Genomic DNA, 16512 nt, shown 5'->3' on the forward strand with positions numbered 1-16512 from the left:
ACAGAATAGCTGAGTAGTTAATTTAGTTTTTTGTCGTTTGGATGTTCTGGAAGCTCATAGATTGTTTATAAACAAATTTGTTTCAAAATGTAGCCTTTTATTGTCCTCCCTACCTGCATTTGAATTTTCCCAAATCAAATGGGAAGAGTATTCCACATGCAAAGAAATGATCAATAAGTAATAGAGAAGAGTCCTGTTTTACTTCCTGGTGCACACACCTTTGACAAAATGCAGTCTCAATCCTTTTCCTTCATCCAGTCTTTAAGAAGGTGTTCTGGCAGTTTTACTAATGCTTTGATTGTAGTTTGGAATGGAAGAGCATATATCCTTTGTGTTACGTGAGGGCACATTTCAAGTGGCTTAAGTTTCTTGGTATAAAAATGAGCTTAGAGAATAACTTAGCAAAACGGAGTATTTTCCTGCTTTTATTTACAGCCTTAGTGTTTCTATTCTAATTTACATTCTTACCAGTAGAGGTATGAGTTCCAGGAGGCCCCAAACTTTTAGTGTCTCCTTTCTTGCCAGTTTCCTCTCTTTTGAGTTAATGACCCAGGACGACCTCTTCCTAGGCTGGTTTCCACCCTATAAAAAGTCCTTTGATTTGTAATCTGCTATGCCTCACCGAAGGATGTGTTTCTAGTTGAAATTCTATTCTTATTAAAATTGTAACTCTTGTTCATTGAAATTTCCCACAAAGCACTGGAAACTCTACAGTCTTTTATAGAATTTTTTGGCCTCCTTGTTTGGAAAAACTGACAATGGTTTTCTCATAAGTACCGTGATTGAAAGGAATGCATATACTGGTTCTGTAGAAAAATACCGCTTTCCTGCTGTTAAGGATTAAAACTCTCTTGAGTTCTTTTTATCAATTAATTGGTAGTCCTGGTTTAGATTATACACAGATTTTCCTCTAGGCAGAAAAGATGTACCCTGAAGAAGCTTGGGTAAGCATCTAGGTATGGGTTTGAGGATTTGGGAAGTCTAGAAGCAAAGCTTGTACTTCCTTCCAAAGGAGGAGCTTGCCAGTTTCCCGATGGCTAATGTAAGCAGGAATGAAAATTTAGTAGCTTTTGTTGCTATGAAACCAGACCACTGACTGCTTCCCGGGGAGGGAACTCATCAGTAACTTAGAAGGTTTCTTAAACTATTAGTTATTACTTTTCTTAGTTAATTTCTTGGGGCTAATTTGAACTTCTGAGACTGTCCTTTCTCTTTGGTAAGTCTACTTACTTGTTTAGATAGGCAGACAGTATTTTTTAAGAGTTATTACTCTAAACCAGTGACAGCCCAGGCTTATTACTTATAGTCATGATAATTAAAATAAAAAATGAATGAATGCTTAATTTTTTCTCCCCTCTTCAATAGAAAAGAACGTCCTATATCATTAGGGATTTTCCCATTACCTGCTGGAGACGGATTGCTTACACCAGATACTCAGAAAGGCGGAGAGACCCCTGGATCAGAGCAATGGAAATTTCAGGATTTAAGTCAACCACGTTCTCATGCCAGCCTGAAGGTAAGCTTAATTTTGATGAAATCTTAATTTACATTGTGATGAAGTTTTGGGGTCATGGTTGGGGGGTGATCCAGAGCCGACAGCCAAGAAAAAATTCTTGAAGACGTCTTTGGTGCAAAAAGGTGATTTTATTATAGCATGGGGGGCAGGACCTGTGCGCCGGAAGAGCTGCATTGGGGTTGTGGTGGGTAACCCATTACATACCCTCAGGTCGGGAGGGGGTCAGGGATAGAGCAAGTTGTGAAGGAATTTTGGAAGCAAGGTTTCCAGGACCTTGAGGGGCTAGCTGTTGCTAAGGAAACACCATATATTAATGTTTAGTAAAACCTCAGTCATGAGACCCTTCAGATGTATATTGGGGGCCATAAGCTTGGAGTATGTTTGCCAGCATATATCTTGGGGGAGTTGAGATAAAGGACGTTTCCAAAGGAATTTTTGTATGTTAAAGTAGACTTACAGGTTCCTGAGAGGGGCGTCAGGATAATGTTAAGCCAAGATTCTCTTTTGCCCCTAGCAAAGTGTTATCGTCATCCAGGCTCCTCCTAGAGGGAGATTATTCTGCCCATTTCAAGGACTTGTCAGTGGCCTGTAGGCAGTAAGAGAGTTTAATTTTTCATTTGCCTTAGTTTCCCACATCACCATGGCAAGCACTTAAACCCCTTTCCTTTGTTCTTGGGCAACCAGGAGCATCCGAGGAATATCACACATATTCCACCTGGTCGGGGAAGGGGGGGCAGGCAGGGGCAGGCAGGGGCAGGGAACTGTTAGCCTGTACTTTGCCCTTAGCTTGCCCTACGCTCCCTCAACACATTGTATAAACTTTCTAATCCAAGTTAGAAGTGCTAGACAGCTGAAACATAGTAAAATGAAAGTTTGTATGCATTTTAGCTTGTAAAACTAATGCCTTTGTTTTAAATTAGCAATGAGTTCTTCCCAAAGAGTTAGTATTTTACTGTTCCTTTCAGGTTATATAGGAAAACAAAGTCAAGCATTGTTATATCTTGATTAGTATACTAATGACACTAATAACCAAAATTTCCGTTTGATTTAGGCTATTTTGATTTTTATTTGATCATATAAATTTTAGATGGGGTGACTAGTGAGTGTAATGTTTTTTAGAAATGAAAATCAGGGGCGCCTGGGTGGCGCAGTCGGTTAAGTGTCCGACTTCAGCCAGGTCATGATCTCGCGGTCCGTGAGTTCGAGCCCCGCGTCGGGCTCTGGGCTGATGGCTCAGAGCCTGGAGCCTGTTTCTGATTCTGTGTCTCCCTCTCTCTCTGCCCCTCCCCCGTTCATGCTCTGTCTCTCTCTGTCCCAAAAATAAATAAACTTTGAAAAAAAAAATTAAAAAAAAAAAAAAAGAAATGAAAATCATTGGTGCTTGAAATCCTTGGTTCACTGTTTGAAGCTTCACAATTTAGTAGGGCTTCACTTTTTTTTTTTTTTAATGTTTATTTATTTTTGAGAGAGAGAAAGAGCATGAACAGGGGAGGAGCAGAGAGATAGGGAGACAGAGAATCAGAAGCAAGCTCCAGGCTCTGAGCTGTTAGCACAGAGCCTGATGCAAGGCTGGAACTCACGGACCACGAGATCAGAAGTCGAAGTCAGACACTTAACCGACTGAGCCACCCAGGCGCGCCTTCATTTTTTTTTCTAAACATGTTTTTTTCCCCTCAAAATCCTTCATAAAGCAATATTCAAAAGTGCATTGTGTTTAGCTAAAAGACCTTGTGGTTAGTTATTATAGATTATATTCTTGACCAAGAACATATCAAATAAATTATAATTAATAATAAACTCTAAGAGGGGAGATATACTAATAGTTAAAAAATATATGAAGTTATATTTTGTACCTTACAAAGTGATATATTTTATAAAAATATGTATAATATATATATATATATATAATTTTTTTAATGTTTATTTTTGAGAGAGAGAGAGCACCCAAGTAAACAGGGGAGAGGCAGAGAGAGAGAGGGAGACACAGAATTTGAACAGACTCCAGGCTCTGAGCTGTCAGCACAGACCCTGATGTGGGGTTCAGACTCACAAACTGTGAGATCCTGGCCTGGGTCGAAGTCAAACCCTTAACTGACTGAGCCACTCTGGCGTCCCTGGGTTATATATTTTTTATGTTTATTTATTTATTTTGAGAGAGAGAGAAAGAGAAGGAGAAACCCAAGCAGTCTGTTCTAGCAGTGCAGAGCCCGATGTGGGGCTCAAACTCACAAATCATGACCTCATGAGATCATGACCTGAACTGAAATCAAGAATCGGACATTTAACCAACTGAGCCGCCCAGGCGTCCCCTGCGAATATTGTTTCTAAAAGAACCTTGTTATATTATAAAATCTACTCTATAATAAAACAGATAGGCTACCTACAATGAATACAAATAAATTTCTTACATCTTATCTCCTTTTCTTTCTTTTTTTTCCCCCTCCAAAGTACTTATCATGGTCTAAGTGCTTTAAAGGTAACTCTGATACTTTTAAAATACTAAGCCATTTACTTATTTAGTATATTTCCCTCCACTTAAAATCCATGTGGTTTACTTACTACTGTATCTTTAGCATTTAGAAAAGTGCCTAGCACATAGTGCCCACTCAGAATGTGTTTGTTAAGTGAATTATTTGTTTTAGATGTTAGGAAGACTTTTTTTGGATAATATAAATGGTCTGTCAGCTCCAGTTAGTGGAGGTTTTGTGTTTTTTGTATTTTGTGTGGTTTGTTTTTTGGTTTTTGTAGGGGCATTTAGAATCATTCCATTGATCTTTGAAATGTGCTCGAAACAGTAAGCAATCAATAAATATTTGATAGCTTTTCTCCCACTGAAAAGTATTTTTAACAGTAAGACTGACTTCACCTTTTCCCCTTCTCTCTTCCGTATCGTTCAGTTTATTAGAATCTAACCATGCATGTGCTCGGTAGCAGTCCACATCGATGCCTCTAGGAGACTCTCTAATTCTTCACTGCTACTCCACTCTAGCTTTTTTAAAGCATGCCTGTAGGTTTAATAGATCTTCCAGAACACCCCTCCCTCAATACACCTACTTACTGTGTCCCTTTCCCAAAACAAAATTAAGTAGGAGGGATACTTTTAGTACATCAAAAATATATACCATATGGTAACTATATTTTACTTATATTCCAAAAAGGAACCTTAAAGAGATGATGATTGTAATTCTCTTATTTATTTAATCCAGCAACATGCTGTGCCAGAACTTCACTGACAAGTTATAAACTGATTAACAGATTATTAATATGGACTTAAACCTGGGAGGGTTTTTTTTGTATCCTTCTTAGAGATACTAAGGCAAGTATTTCCCATAGAGTTTCTAGAATAAAATCCTATCTCTTTCTCCTCTTTCTCAACTAATAATTTCCAGGAGTGAAGTGGTACATTACAAAATAACAAAAGTCTAGTTTCTAAAGTTTGTCTAATAATTAGAACATACTTTGTTATTTACCTAGGCCCTTGTCATAAGCCAGACGGCTTTCTCTAACTTTACAAAAGGCTAGGAGTTGGGTTGAGGAGTTCAGATTTTTTTTTAACATTTATTTATTACTGAGAGACAGAGACAGAGCCTGAGCATGGGAGGGGCAGAGAGAGGGGGAGACACAGAATCCGAAGCAGGCTCCAGGCTCTGAGCCGTCAGCACAGAGCCTGACACGTGGCTCGAACTCACAAACCGTGAGATCATGACCCGAGCCAGAGTCGGACGCTTAACCGACTGAGCCACCTGGGTTTAGGAGTTTTAATTATGGATCACTGGTCTTGGTGTCCATGTACGACAAAAAGTGGGCTAGGCTATCTCTGGTTTAAAGTTTTCTACAACTTTCATTTCTCTGAGAACTTTGGGGATGACCTAGCTGGATTTAGGGTATGCTCTGCCATTGTGAACAAGAAATTGAAGGTGAGAATTCTAATTAACGTTAATTTTACTAAACACAGTTTTCTCTGAAGTAACGTTAAGGTAAAAGTGTTCTGTGAGAAAACCACATGATGGGTTATAACCAAGGAACATATAGGTTCCTATAGGAAGCTTCGTGGCAGAAGAATGGCAGTACGGGGGGGGTTGCCAATGATTCTAACATTACGGACCTTCTTTGTTGCTGTATTGCACAGTTCATACCGCCAGAGAATTGTAGTCAATAAGGTTGTATCTTCAGAGGCGCTTGCGTTGCTCAGTCGGTTAAGCGGCCCACTTCGGCCCAGGTCATGATCTCACGGTCCATGGGTTTGAGCCCTGCGTCGGGCTCTGTGCTGACAGTGCAGAACCTGCTTGGGATCCTCTCTCTCCACCCCTCCCCTGCTTGTGCTCACGTGCATGGTCTCTCAAAGTAAATAACTTAAAAACAATAAAGTTGTATCTTCAGGTACTAGCAGATCTTTCAGGAATGATGCATCCAGAAAAATGTTTACGTTGCCCTTAAAAAGTGTTTGTACATGTTATTCCTTCATGTATTGTATTCTTGTAGGAGAGATTAACAAATAAATGAAGTAACAGATTTCAAGTATTGTGATTTACTGTCTTGTGTGTGTGATATACTGTTTTGAGAAAGCAAGGTGTAAGGGGCTAAAGAGTAATTAGTGGGGAAGGGTGTTTACTTAGGAAGGCCTCTTGGAGGAGGTGATTTGCATCCTGACAGGAGGGATGTACAGGTGTACAGAACAGTCTAGAGGAATACATGTTTCAGGATGACCAGATAGCATCTGTAAAGGCTCTGAGGCAGGGACAAACTGGCCTGTTTGAGGAATGGTTTTCACTTCTCTTCTCTGAGACTTTTTGTTTTAACTACTGTGTTGACTTAACCCTTTTGTAAGGGTTACCCAGAACATCCATCTTTATAAATATAAGGGGAAATTCTCATTCCCACCCTACCTTGTAGCAGCATTGGCACACTCAAATACTTTGAACTTCTTGAAATGCTTTCTTCCCTTTGCTTCCAGGACACCCCCTCCCCTGGTGGCTCCTGGATCTCTAAGTGTTGGAGTTCCCCAGAGCTTAAAGCTCAGCCCTCCTCTCTACATAATCTGGGTAGCTCAAGTCCCATGTCTGTAAATGCCTTCCACACGTCTGTTCACAGATTTGAATCTCCGGCCCTCAAGCCTTTCCTGAACTGCTGCATCCAGTTGCTTTCTTTTATAATTTTCCCACATACATATTTCTGTCCTGCTTAGGTTACTCCCAGTAGAAATAGCCTTCTTTGAAGGCCAATCAAAATGCCACAGTTTATGCAAAGCCTCACCTGACACCCTGTTAATGACCCTCAGATCTAGTTTAGAGATCAGTTCAAGGCAGTTTATATTGCATCATTAACAGACATTTCTTACTGGAAGTGCTTCTAGTGAAATAGGTCAAAAGCAACTTGTGTTGAATCACCTAAGCTGTTCTGCTAAAAATGTATTATAGGGGCACCTGGGTGGCTTAGCTGGTTCCGCGTTGGGCTCTTGGTTTCAGCTCCAGTCATGATCTCACAGTTCAAGGATTCAAGCCCCGAGTCGGACTCTGTGCTGATAGCACAGAGCCTGCTTGAGATTCCCTCTGTCTCCTTCTCTTTCTGCCCGCCCCCCCCCCCCCCCCCCGCGCTCATGCATGCTCTCTTTCTCTTTCAAAATAAATGAACTTAAATAAATAGGTAAGTAAGTAAATAAAGTATTGTTAAAGTGCTAAGTCTGGGAATGGGCAAAAAATGTTACGGTAGGGTTGTTCATCCAACTGAATTATATTCACCAACAAGCTGCAAAGAAAGAAGGCTTGGAGAACAAAAGACCAAGAATAACCCAAGACAGTCCTGAAGAAGAACAATAAAAACACTAACCTGCCCTACTAGATATCAAGACTTACTATAAAGCTGTAATTATTTATATTTTGTAGTATTGCATCATCTGCCCTTCCTGTGTCCTTTCTGCACAATTTAGTGCTAAAGCTGGTAGTTAGGGCAGAGCAGTATGAAGCACCATAGGGTGAAGTGGGGTGGGGGTTGGGCAGGTATGTAACCCACACAAGCTTGGGAGTATATCATGAGGGAATAACCTAGTGGAGAGAGGTGCCAGGGCCCTGGCAGCATGAAGGACATCCATGCAAAGGGGCAGTCTGGCTTTGGGTGTCAGATCTTTTTTTTTAAAAAAAAATTTTTTAACGTTTATTTATTTTTGAGACAGAGAGAGACAGAGCATGAATGGGGGAGGGTCAGAGAGAGAGGGAGACACAGAATCCAAAACAGGCTCCAGGCTCTGAGCAGTCAGCACAGAGCCCGACGCGGGGCTCGAACTGGAACTCACGGACCGCGAGATCACGACCTGAGCCGAAGTTGGACGCTTAACCAACTGAGCCACCCAGGCGCCGCGGGTGTCAGATCTTAAACAGGGTGACAAAGACCTCCCCAAGAAAGACACCCTAGGCATAGGGTGTGAGAGCCTGAGCAGGTGAGGAAGGCAGCATCCACATAGAGTGGGGATGGGGGAAATCTGGACTGGAGACTCAGAAGATGTATGTGGAGAGAAGGACACTGGCTGGAAGTGGCAAGAAAGAGAGACCGCAAAAGATTGTGGCCCTGGAAGTCAAAGGATGAGAGGGCTTTAGAATGGAAGCAGTCGTTAGCAGGCTCAGCTGGTGTGGAGACGTCATGTAGGATGAAGATCGAATTTGTAGGTGTAGGTTTGAGCAGTTTGAGTTGCAGGGCCGGTAACAGGAGTGAATGTTGAAGTCAAGAAAAGAGGAACAAGAAAGTGTCAAGGACTCAAAACAGGTAGTTGTAATGGGAAGAGGGAAAAGGACAACGTGAGTTGCCTGAGCAGTGGAGGGGGTGGGAGGGAAGGTACTCTTAGTATGGGAGGGACCTTGTTGCTTGTGTACTTAGAAGGGTCCAGTAGAAAGAGAAATTGAAAACAAAGGAGTGAAGGAAGATCATTGATTTATCAGAATCCTGGAGGAAGGGCGGAGGCGAAGGGTTCACAGTATCCTGGCTATAATTAAAATCTACTTTGATGGGACACCCCAGTTTTTCCTAGTCCTTTGCTATTATAAACAATGCTGTAGTGAATAACCTTACACATAATTTTATGCTTGTATTTATGATTCCTGTAAGTGGGATTGCTAGATCAAAACATACATTTAAAATTTTGATAGACATTGCCAAACTGCCTGCCAAGAGCCCTTTGTCCTCTCACTGGTGATGTATTGTACGAGTTCTTTACTGTTGGACATATTTCGAGTTCAGACATCCCTTCCTTACGCACAGCTATGGAAAGAGAGAGAATGAGGTGTTTAAAGAATCCTGTACTGTACATAATGTTTTCATGCTGTTTTCTAGCATATACTCCCCCCCACCAAATATCTTTTTCTTCAAAGAGTATCCCAGGTTGGTGATTGTTAGTGGAATATGACGTTCAGAATTGAGAAAAACAATTTAAAATAAAAAGCAATTGGAGGGGGACCTACTTGTCAAAAGTTTAAGAGTTCTTTTAAAACCATATGACTTGAAATACTTTTGGACTGCTGTGAAAAGCTCTTGTTAGCAGGGTTTGGTATGTGAAGCCAGCCAGTGGTCAGTGTGTGGCTGCATTCTTCAGGGGATGTGTTTAGCATACAGAACAGGAAATGGTAACAGAGCCAGCATTCTTGTGCAGAAGAATCTTCCATCCTCCTCCATTTGTGGTTGACCATTTAGTTCCTATTTCTTCACTTTTTCCAAACTTGAATTTGTATAGTAGTTGAACCTTATCCTGTAATCTTTTGTGATTAAAGATTCCTACTATAAAATGTGTGTAGTTAAAAATATCTAAACAGTTAAAGGGCTCAGTTTTTTTTTTTTAACTTCTCATTTTGAAATATTTTAGACTTTCAGAAAAATTGCTAAAGCAGTACAGAATTCCTGGTTACCCATCACCCATCATCAAGTGTTAACTAACCATAGTATATATAATTATTAAAACAGACAGTTGACATGGGTACAATATCATTAGCTAAACTGTAGACTTATATTAGAATTTTACCAGTTTTTCCACTACTGTCTTCTGGTTCAGGATCCAGTCCAGCATCCCACCTTGCACTGAGTTAAGTGTCCCCAGTCTCTTCCAACATGTGACAGTTCCTCAGTCTTGACCTTGAGGCGTGAAGAGTATTGGTTAATTATATTGTAAAACGTCCCACCGTTTGAGCTTCTCTGGTGATTTTTTGTGATTAGATTGAGGTTATATGTTTTGACAAGAATGCCACAGAAGCAGTGTGCCTTAGTGGTGACTAACTTAGATTGCTTGGTGTAGCTGCTGTGTGTTGGCTTCTCCACCATCGTTGCTGTTTTTCCCTTTATAGTTCATAAGTGTCTTGGGGGATCTCCTCGGAGACTGTGCAAATATCCCGTTTCTCTTCAAACTTTCAGCTACTTATTTTAGTATCCGTCACTGGATCTTACAGTCATTACTGTAGTGATCCAATGCTTATTTTCTGTTTTCTTCATCCATTCTACATTAACTTTAATTCTTCTGTGAGGGTGAGCCCCTTCCTCCCTTCTGCCTGCCTGCCTGCCTGCCTGCCTTCCTTCCTTCCTTCCTTCTTTCTTTCCTTCCTTGTTTGAACTCACGGATATTTATTTTATTCTGTGGGTTATCTAGTGCTATCATTTATTTTGTTGCTCAAATTGTTACAGCTTTGGAATTGGGGAGCTTTTTCCAGGTTGACTTATGCATCTTTCACTTCCTTTCTGGCACCAGCAGATGCCCCCCGCTCTTTTATTTTTCTGTGTCCCCTCACTACAGTTCACTGCTGCTCAGGGATTGAATGTGCTTGTTGATTGAAACGTGATTGCCTGTAGCATTTCTTTGATGCTTATGTTGTGTTTTTTTTCCATTTGTTTACACTATATATTACCTCCTTTTGGATTTTTGTATTAGTGTTTACAATAGGGTAAAATAAAATACAATTTTAAGAAAAATGGATTATATGTTGTATATTTCATGATTTTGCTTGTGACAAAGGATAAGGAATTTCTTCTGTAACTTCATTTATTGTGTATAAGCTTTTTTCCTCACATATATCCTCATATGATAAGTTTAGGAACCAGCCACAGCTGATGGTTGGGGTTCGAAGAGAATAAAAGATGGAAAATTTACTGCTTTTAATCTTCAGTACTTTCTCCCTATTTATTTATTTATTTGTATGTATGTATGTTCATCCATTCCTTCGTCTTTACTGAGGTACAACTGACAAAATTGTAAGGTATATATGTTCTCCCCCTTTAAAATCTTGCTTGGAGAGGGGCGCCTGGGTGGCTCAGTTGGTTAAGTGACTGACTTCGGCTTAGGTCATCATCTCATGGTTTGTGGGTTCTAGCCCCGCATCGGGCTCTGTGCTGACAGCTCAGAGCCTGGAGCCTGCTTCAGATTCTGTGTCTCCTTCTTTCTCTGTCCTTTGCCAGCATGTGCTCTATCTCACTCTGTCTCTCAACAATAAATAGATGTAAAAAAATAAATAAATAAAATCTTGCTTGAGAAGGGAAAATGGAATCAGTTCCTTCTTAGTGGGTGTTTGAAGTGAGATTTTTTTTCTTTTTGGCATATTTACCGGGTAGTGTGTTGACCAAGGTGCTAATGTATGCTGAGAATGAAAATTGGTAAAAATATAAATAATACCATTTGAAAATTATGGTTTTTTAAAGCTTGCATCAAAGATGGCTTCTTTTGAAGTAATTGGCACATAAGTATTTATTATATTCTTATTGATATTTAATGTTTAGACAAGCTTTTAGAATAGGAAAAATAACTAATAATACCATGTTGAAAACCGAGTACTTTGCTTTTTATGTTAAAAAGTATTTATTGGGTGCCTGGGTGGCTCAGTTGGTTAAGTGTTCAAACTTGGCTCAGGTCATGATCTCACGGTTCGTGGATTTGAGCCCCACTTCAGGCTCTGTGCTGGCAGCTCAGAGCCTGGAGCCTGCTTCAGTTTCTGTCTCTGTCTCTGTCTCTGTCTCTCTCTCTCAAAAATAAATAAATATTAAAATTTAAAAAAAAAGTATTTATTTAGTACCCACTATACCAGATACTAGAAATATTATTAAGGTGCTCTCTGTGTCCAAATATTTTATAAAACAGGATTCATAATTTTTAAATATTAACTCAATTTCCCAATTTTAAATAATATTGATGAATCTAGACTAAAGTTTCTCCAAGTCTAAATTCCCTACTTTTCTGTAGTCCTTGTGAATCGTTGGTATATCTGTCCTTAGACCTTTTTTTTTTATATATGCACATAGATAATACATACTTATAATATCTTTGTAAGATAAATGGCTATATACTCCTAAGTATTTTCCTGTAGTTTGCTGTTTGTTTTTTATTAAAAAATGTGTGTTCACAGTTTTTCCATTTTGATAGAGAGCCACCCAAAGCCACCCCCACCCCACCCCCCTGCCAGCTTTTGATAAATTGAACAGTTGAGAAGGGTTAAAGATGATGATGACCCAGAGTCAAAGATCATATAACAAACATTGAAAGGCGGTGTGTTTTTTATAAAGTGAATCACGCCTTGATAATCTATGGCTTTTTGAGAGAATTAACAGAGAGCTAGCAGCCGTATTTTAGGCTTTGAAAAACACTTTGATGAATTTCCAGACCAAGAATATTTAAAGCTTGTAGTTGCTTTGTGTTTGAGAGAAACACTTGTCTTATAGAGGGCAAATGTAGAGATAGAAACAAAGAAAATGAACAAATAGTTGTTTTTGTGAAAAAGGATTTCAATCTTGGTCATCCTTCGATTATTAGTGATATCTAACAGTTTCAGATATGGCAGTGGGGTGAGAGGAGGGTGGAGTAAACATTTCCAAGTGTACTGGAATGTTTTGCATGTTAAATATGCAAGATGATTAGAATAGATTTCAGGAGGGTTTCAGAGTTGTGTGAAAAGACAAAAGGATTAAATGGTGTGCCATTTATTGGTAAAGAGTTAGGTAAGACATGATCCAAGTGCTGATTTCTGAGCCATGATTATCTTTTAAACTAGAGGCTTACGGAGGTGTTTTTAAATCAAATTAAAACAAAGCCCCCAAACCCTCATTTTAACAGAGTAGATTATGGAGCACCTGGGTGGCTCGTTCGGTTAAGCATCCAACTTTGGCTCAGGTCATGCTCTTGTGGTTCATGAGTTCGAGTCCCACATCAGGTTCTCAGCACAGAGCTGGCTGTGGATCCACTGTGGATCCTGTGTCCCCCTCTTTCTTTGTCCTTCCCCTGCTCGCTTGCTCTCTCTCTCTCTCAAAAATAAATAAACATAAAAAAAAAAAAAAAGCCCCAAACAACAACAACAACAACAGTAGGTTACAGAGATCTTATTATCCTGAGAGGTAGAGCAAGCCAGATATACCCAGTAAATACGTGATCTTGTTATCTCTTGTATAATATTTCCTTCTTCCCAGGAGTGGTCCTGAACCTCTGAAGGCTGTAGAACAGAATGTGAGGGGGCGCCTGGGTGGCGCAGTCGGTTAAGCGTCCGACTTCAGCCAGGTCACGATCTCGCGGTCCGTGAGTTCGAGCCCCGCGTCGGGCTCTGGGCTGATGGCTCAGAGCCTGGAGCCTGTTTCTGATTCTGTGTCTCCCTCTCTCTCTGCCCCTCCCCCGTTCATGCTCTGTCTCTCTCTGTCCCCAAAAAATAAATAAACGTTATAAAAAAAAAAAAAAAAAAAAGAACAGAATGTGAGAATGGTGTTTCAGATCACTTTACAGAAAGTAAACAAAAGCGATTAACTATTGGTTATTTACTCATCTGCTGTTCTCAAGACTACTGATGTTTTTCACTGAAATACAGGAGAAAATTATATTTCCTCTCCAGTGGTTGCTAGGGCTTTATTGTAATCTATAAATTATTCCTCCCCTAAAGCCAGCATTTTAAAATAAAGGAGAGAAAATATAAGTAAATCCTATGGAAATTCAGCCTATTTCCATCTATCCATTTCCTAGGTAAGAAACATACAGATACCCCTGTACAAATTTGCAGATGCCTTCCTCGGGACAGAATGGACATAACTTGTATGTATCCTGGAGACTGCCCCAGCGTGTCATTTTCCCGTGGGCTGCCTCCCTAGTTGAGCAGATTTCTTTAGCTTCAATCAGGGCACCATTCGGCTTTATTGACTAAACAACTGTTGTGAGCCTTCTTCACGTCAGTCTTGATATGCTGGGCACTGGGGATAGGTTAGGACAACAAATAAGATTCTCTGCTACCCACTACTCACCCAGGTCCATGGAAACCCTTCATCTCTCAGTGACAGTGAAACAGCTCCCCCTTTGTTCAGAAATATCCTCAGGGCCAGGACATTCATACCTCTCCTTTAGTAATCAGAATTTTCTTAAACCCAAAGTATAATTAACATCTAGAGTTAGTCCATCTAACTGTGTCTAGAGTTAAGGTCCTCAGTGTTTCTTTGGGTCACACACTCCTTTAAGAATCAAAGTTATGAAACTTTCCAGAAAATAAATGTACACACAGAATTTTGTGTTTCTCTTATACCATACAGAGAGTTGTAAATCAAAAGAGCTTAAGAACCACTGCTTTAGACATTTCACTTTTACTTGTGGAGAAAGAAATGTAAACATAAAAATTAAAATATAAGGTGATAAGTGTTATAGTGGGGATTCATGGAGCTGGTTACCTCTTGTAATTTTTTCTTTACTTTCATTAGACTTAAAAATCTTTGACTCCAAAAGACAGACTTAGGGGGCGCCTGGGTGGCTCGATCAGTTGGGCATCTGACTCTTGATTTTGGCTCAGGTCGTGATCTCGAGGTTTGTGGGACTGAGCCTGCTTGGGAGTCTCTCTCTTCTCTGTCTCTGCCCCTCCCCCCTGCTGGCTGGCACACTCATGCTAGTGCTCTCTCTCTCTCTCTCTCTCTCCCCTCAGTAAATAAACATTAAAAAAAAAAAAAAAGACAGACTTATGTAACAGAGTTGCTTGCACTTTTATTTGGCTTATTTCAGATGAAGTCAAGCAGGCTACTTAGGAAAACACTGGACATTTCCAAGTTGTCCTTCGTGGAATAATTTATCTTCAGTAATTGTAAACTTACAGTGTCTCAGAACATAAATACTTATGGGGCAGTGGTGACTAACACATGACCTATGTATTCTGTACAGGACTAAGCACACGAGGGAGGCGTTTGATGAATGAAACAACTGAAAATATTTTCTAAAGGCTTGTAGACTTTTAGCCTGATCTCTAAAACCAGTAAGAAAAGGGCACAAAGACCAGATAGCTTTCGCCATGGTATCTCAAGTGAAGCTAAAAGTAATGACACCTGTTTTCTTTTGTGTGTAGTAAAATACATACAGTATACAATTTACCATCTTACTCAGGGTGCCTGGGTTAAGCGTCTGACTTCAGCTCAGGTCATGATCTCACAGTTGTGAGTTCAAGTCCCGCATCGGGCTCTGCGCTGACAGCTCAGAGCCTGGAGCCTGCTTCGGATTCTGTGTCTCCCTCTCTCATAGTCTGTATCTCTCTGTCTCTCAAAAATAAAATAAAAATTAAAAAAAAAAAAAAACACAATTTACCATCTTACTCATTTTTTAAAGTACACAGCTCAGCCATGTTAAGAATATTCACATGGTTGCGAGACAGATCTCCAGAGGTTTTTCGTCTTGCAAATATGAAACTCTATACCTATTAAACAAGTCGCTCGTTCCCCCTCCTCCCAGCTCCAGTAACCACCATTCTACTTTCTCTTCTATGAGTTGGACTACTTTAGGTACTCATCTATGTGGAATCATGTGGTATTTGTCTTTTGTGACTGGCTTATTTCACTTAGCATAATGTCCTCAAGATTCATCTCCATTGTAGTATGTTTCAGGATTTCCTTTCTTTTTAAGGCTGAATAATAAATACTCCATTGTCTATATAGACCGCATTTGATGTGTCCATTCATCTCTTGATGGACATTTGGGTCTTCAACCTCTTGGCTATTTTGAATAATGCTGCTATGAACATGGGTGAGCAAGTATCTCTTCATGATTCTGCTTTCAGTTCTTTTGGATGTATATCTGGAAGGGGTATTACTGGATTGATCATGTGGCAGTTCTGTTTTTAATTTTCTGAGGAAATACCACACTGTTTCCAGGGCAGGTGTACCATTGTATAATCCCACAAACTGTGTACAAGGGTTCTAATTTCTCCACATCTCACCAACTCTTGTTGTTTTCTGTTTGTTTGTTTTGATAGCCATCCTAATGAGTGTGAGGTAATATTGTAGTTTTGATATGTATTTCTCTGATGATTAGTAATGTTGAGCATCTTTTTGTGCTTTTTGCCTGTTCACATAACATCTTTGAGGGACGCCTATTCTATTAAAACACAATTTAATATGCATCAGAGCACCGTTCCCCTGTAGGCATAGCACTGGAATCCCAAATCAGCGTCCTTCTTTTTGTGGACATTCTCCAGTGACATGCTCAGCCTACAATGTGAGAATCCAGTAAAAACTGGAGGGGGGAAATGGGTTACAAAATCAGTACATTTGATAGAGATTTGACAACCATGTAAGGCACCCAGTGCCACATGTTTGAAGAGGATGTGTTAAGGACACCAGGTAATTGGAATTGGTAGGGCAGTGGTCTTCACATAAAGAGGCAATTGTAATCGAGACTTAGCTAAACAACGGGTGTTGGCAGGGGTGCAGAGAAAGGGGAACCCTCTTGCATTGTTGGTGGGAGTGCAGACTGGTTCAGGCATTCTGGAAAACAGTATGGGGGTTCCTCAAACATTTAAAAATAGAACTACCCGATGATCCAGCAATTTGCACTACTCGGTATCTACCCAAAGAATACAAAAATACTAATTCAAAGGGTAACATGCACCCCACTGTTTATAGCAGCATTATCTACAATTGCCAAACTATAGAAGCAGCCTAAGTGTCCATCGACTGATGAATGGATAAAGATGTGGTATATATATGCATACACACACACACACACACACACACACACACACACACACACACACACA

The 16512-nt window shown here is 40.1% G+C and overlaps 1 protein-coding gene across 10 annotated transcripts in view; it reads left to right on the forward strand.

The window, feature by feature from the left end:
* SPAG9 (sperm associated antigen 9) overlaps positions 1 to 16512 on the forward strand; it is a 100473-nt gene that overhangs the window by 30668 nt on the left and 53293 nt on the right. For all 10 annotated transcript variants that reach the window (XM_040497130.1, XM_040497129.1, XM_040497120.1 and 7 more), the window contains one exon: positions 1366 to 1516. In XM_040497130.1, coding sequence (XP_040353064.1) covers positions 1366 to 1516 — 151 coding nt within the window. The remainder of the gene's footprint in view (positions 1 to 1365; positions 1517 to 16512) is intronic.

The sequence above is a fragment of the Herpailurus yagouaroundi genome, unplaced genomic scaffold (genome assembly GCF_014898765.1).
Source record: "Herpailurus yagouaroundi ecotype Mexico unplaced genomic scaffold, PumYag 189, whole genome shotgun sequence".
Lineage (NCBI taxonomy): Eukaryota > Metazoa > Chordata > Mammalia > Carnivora > Felidae > Herpailurus > Herpailurus yagouaroundi.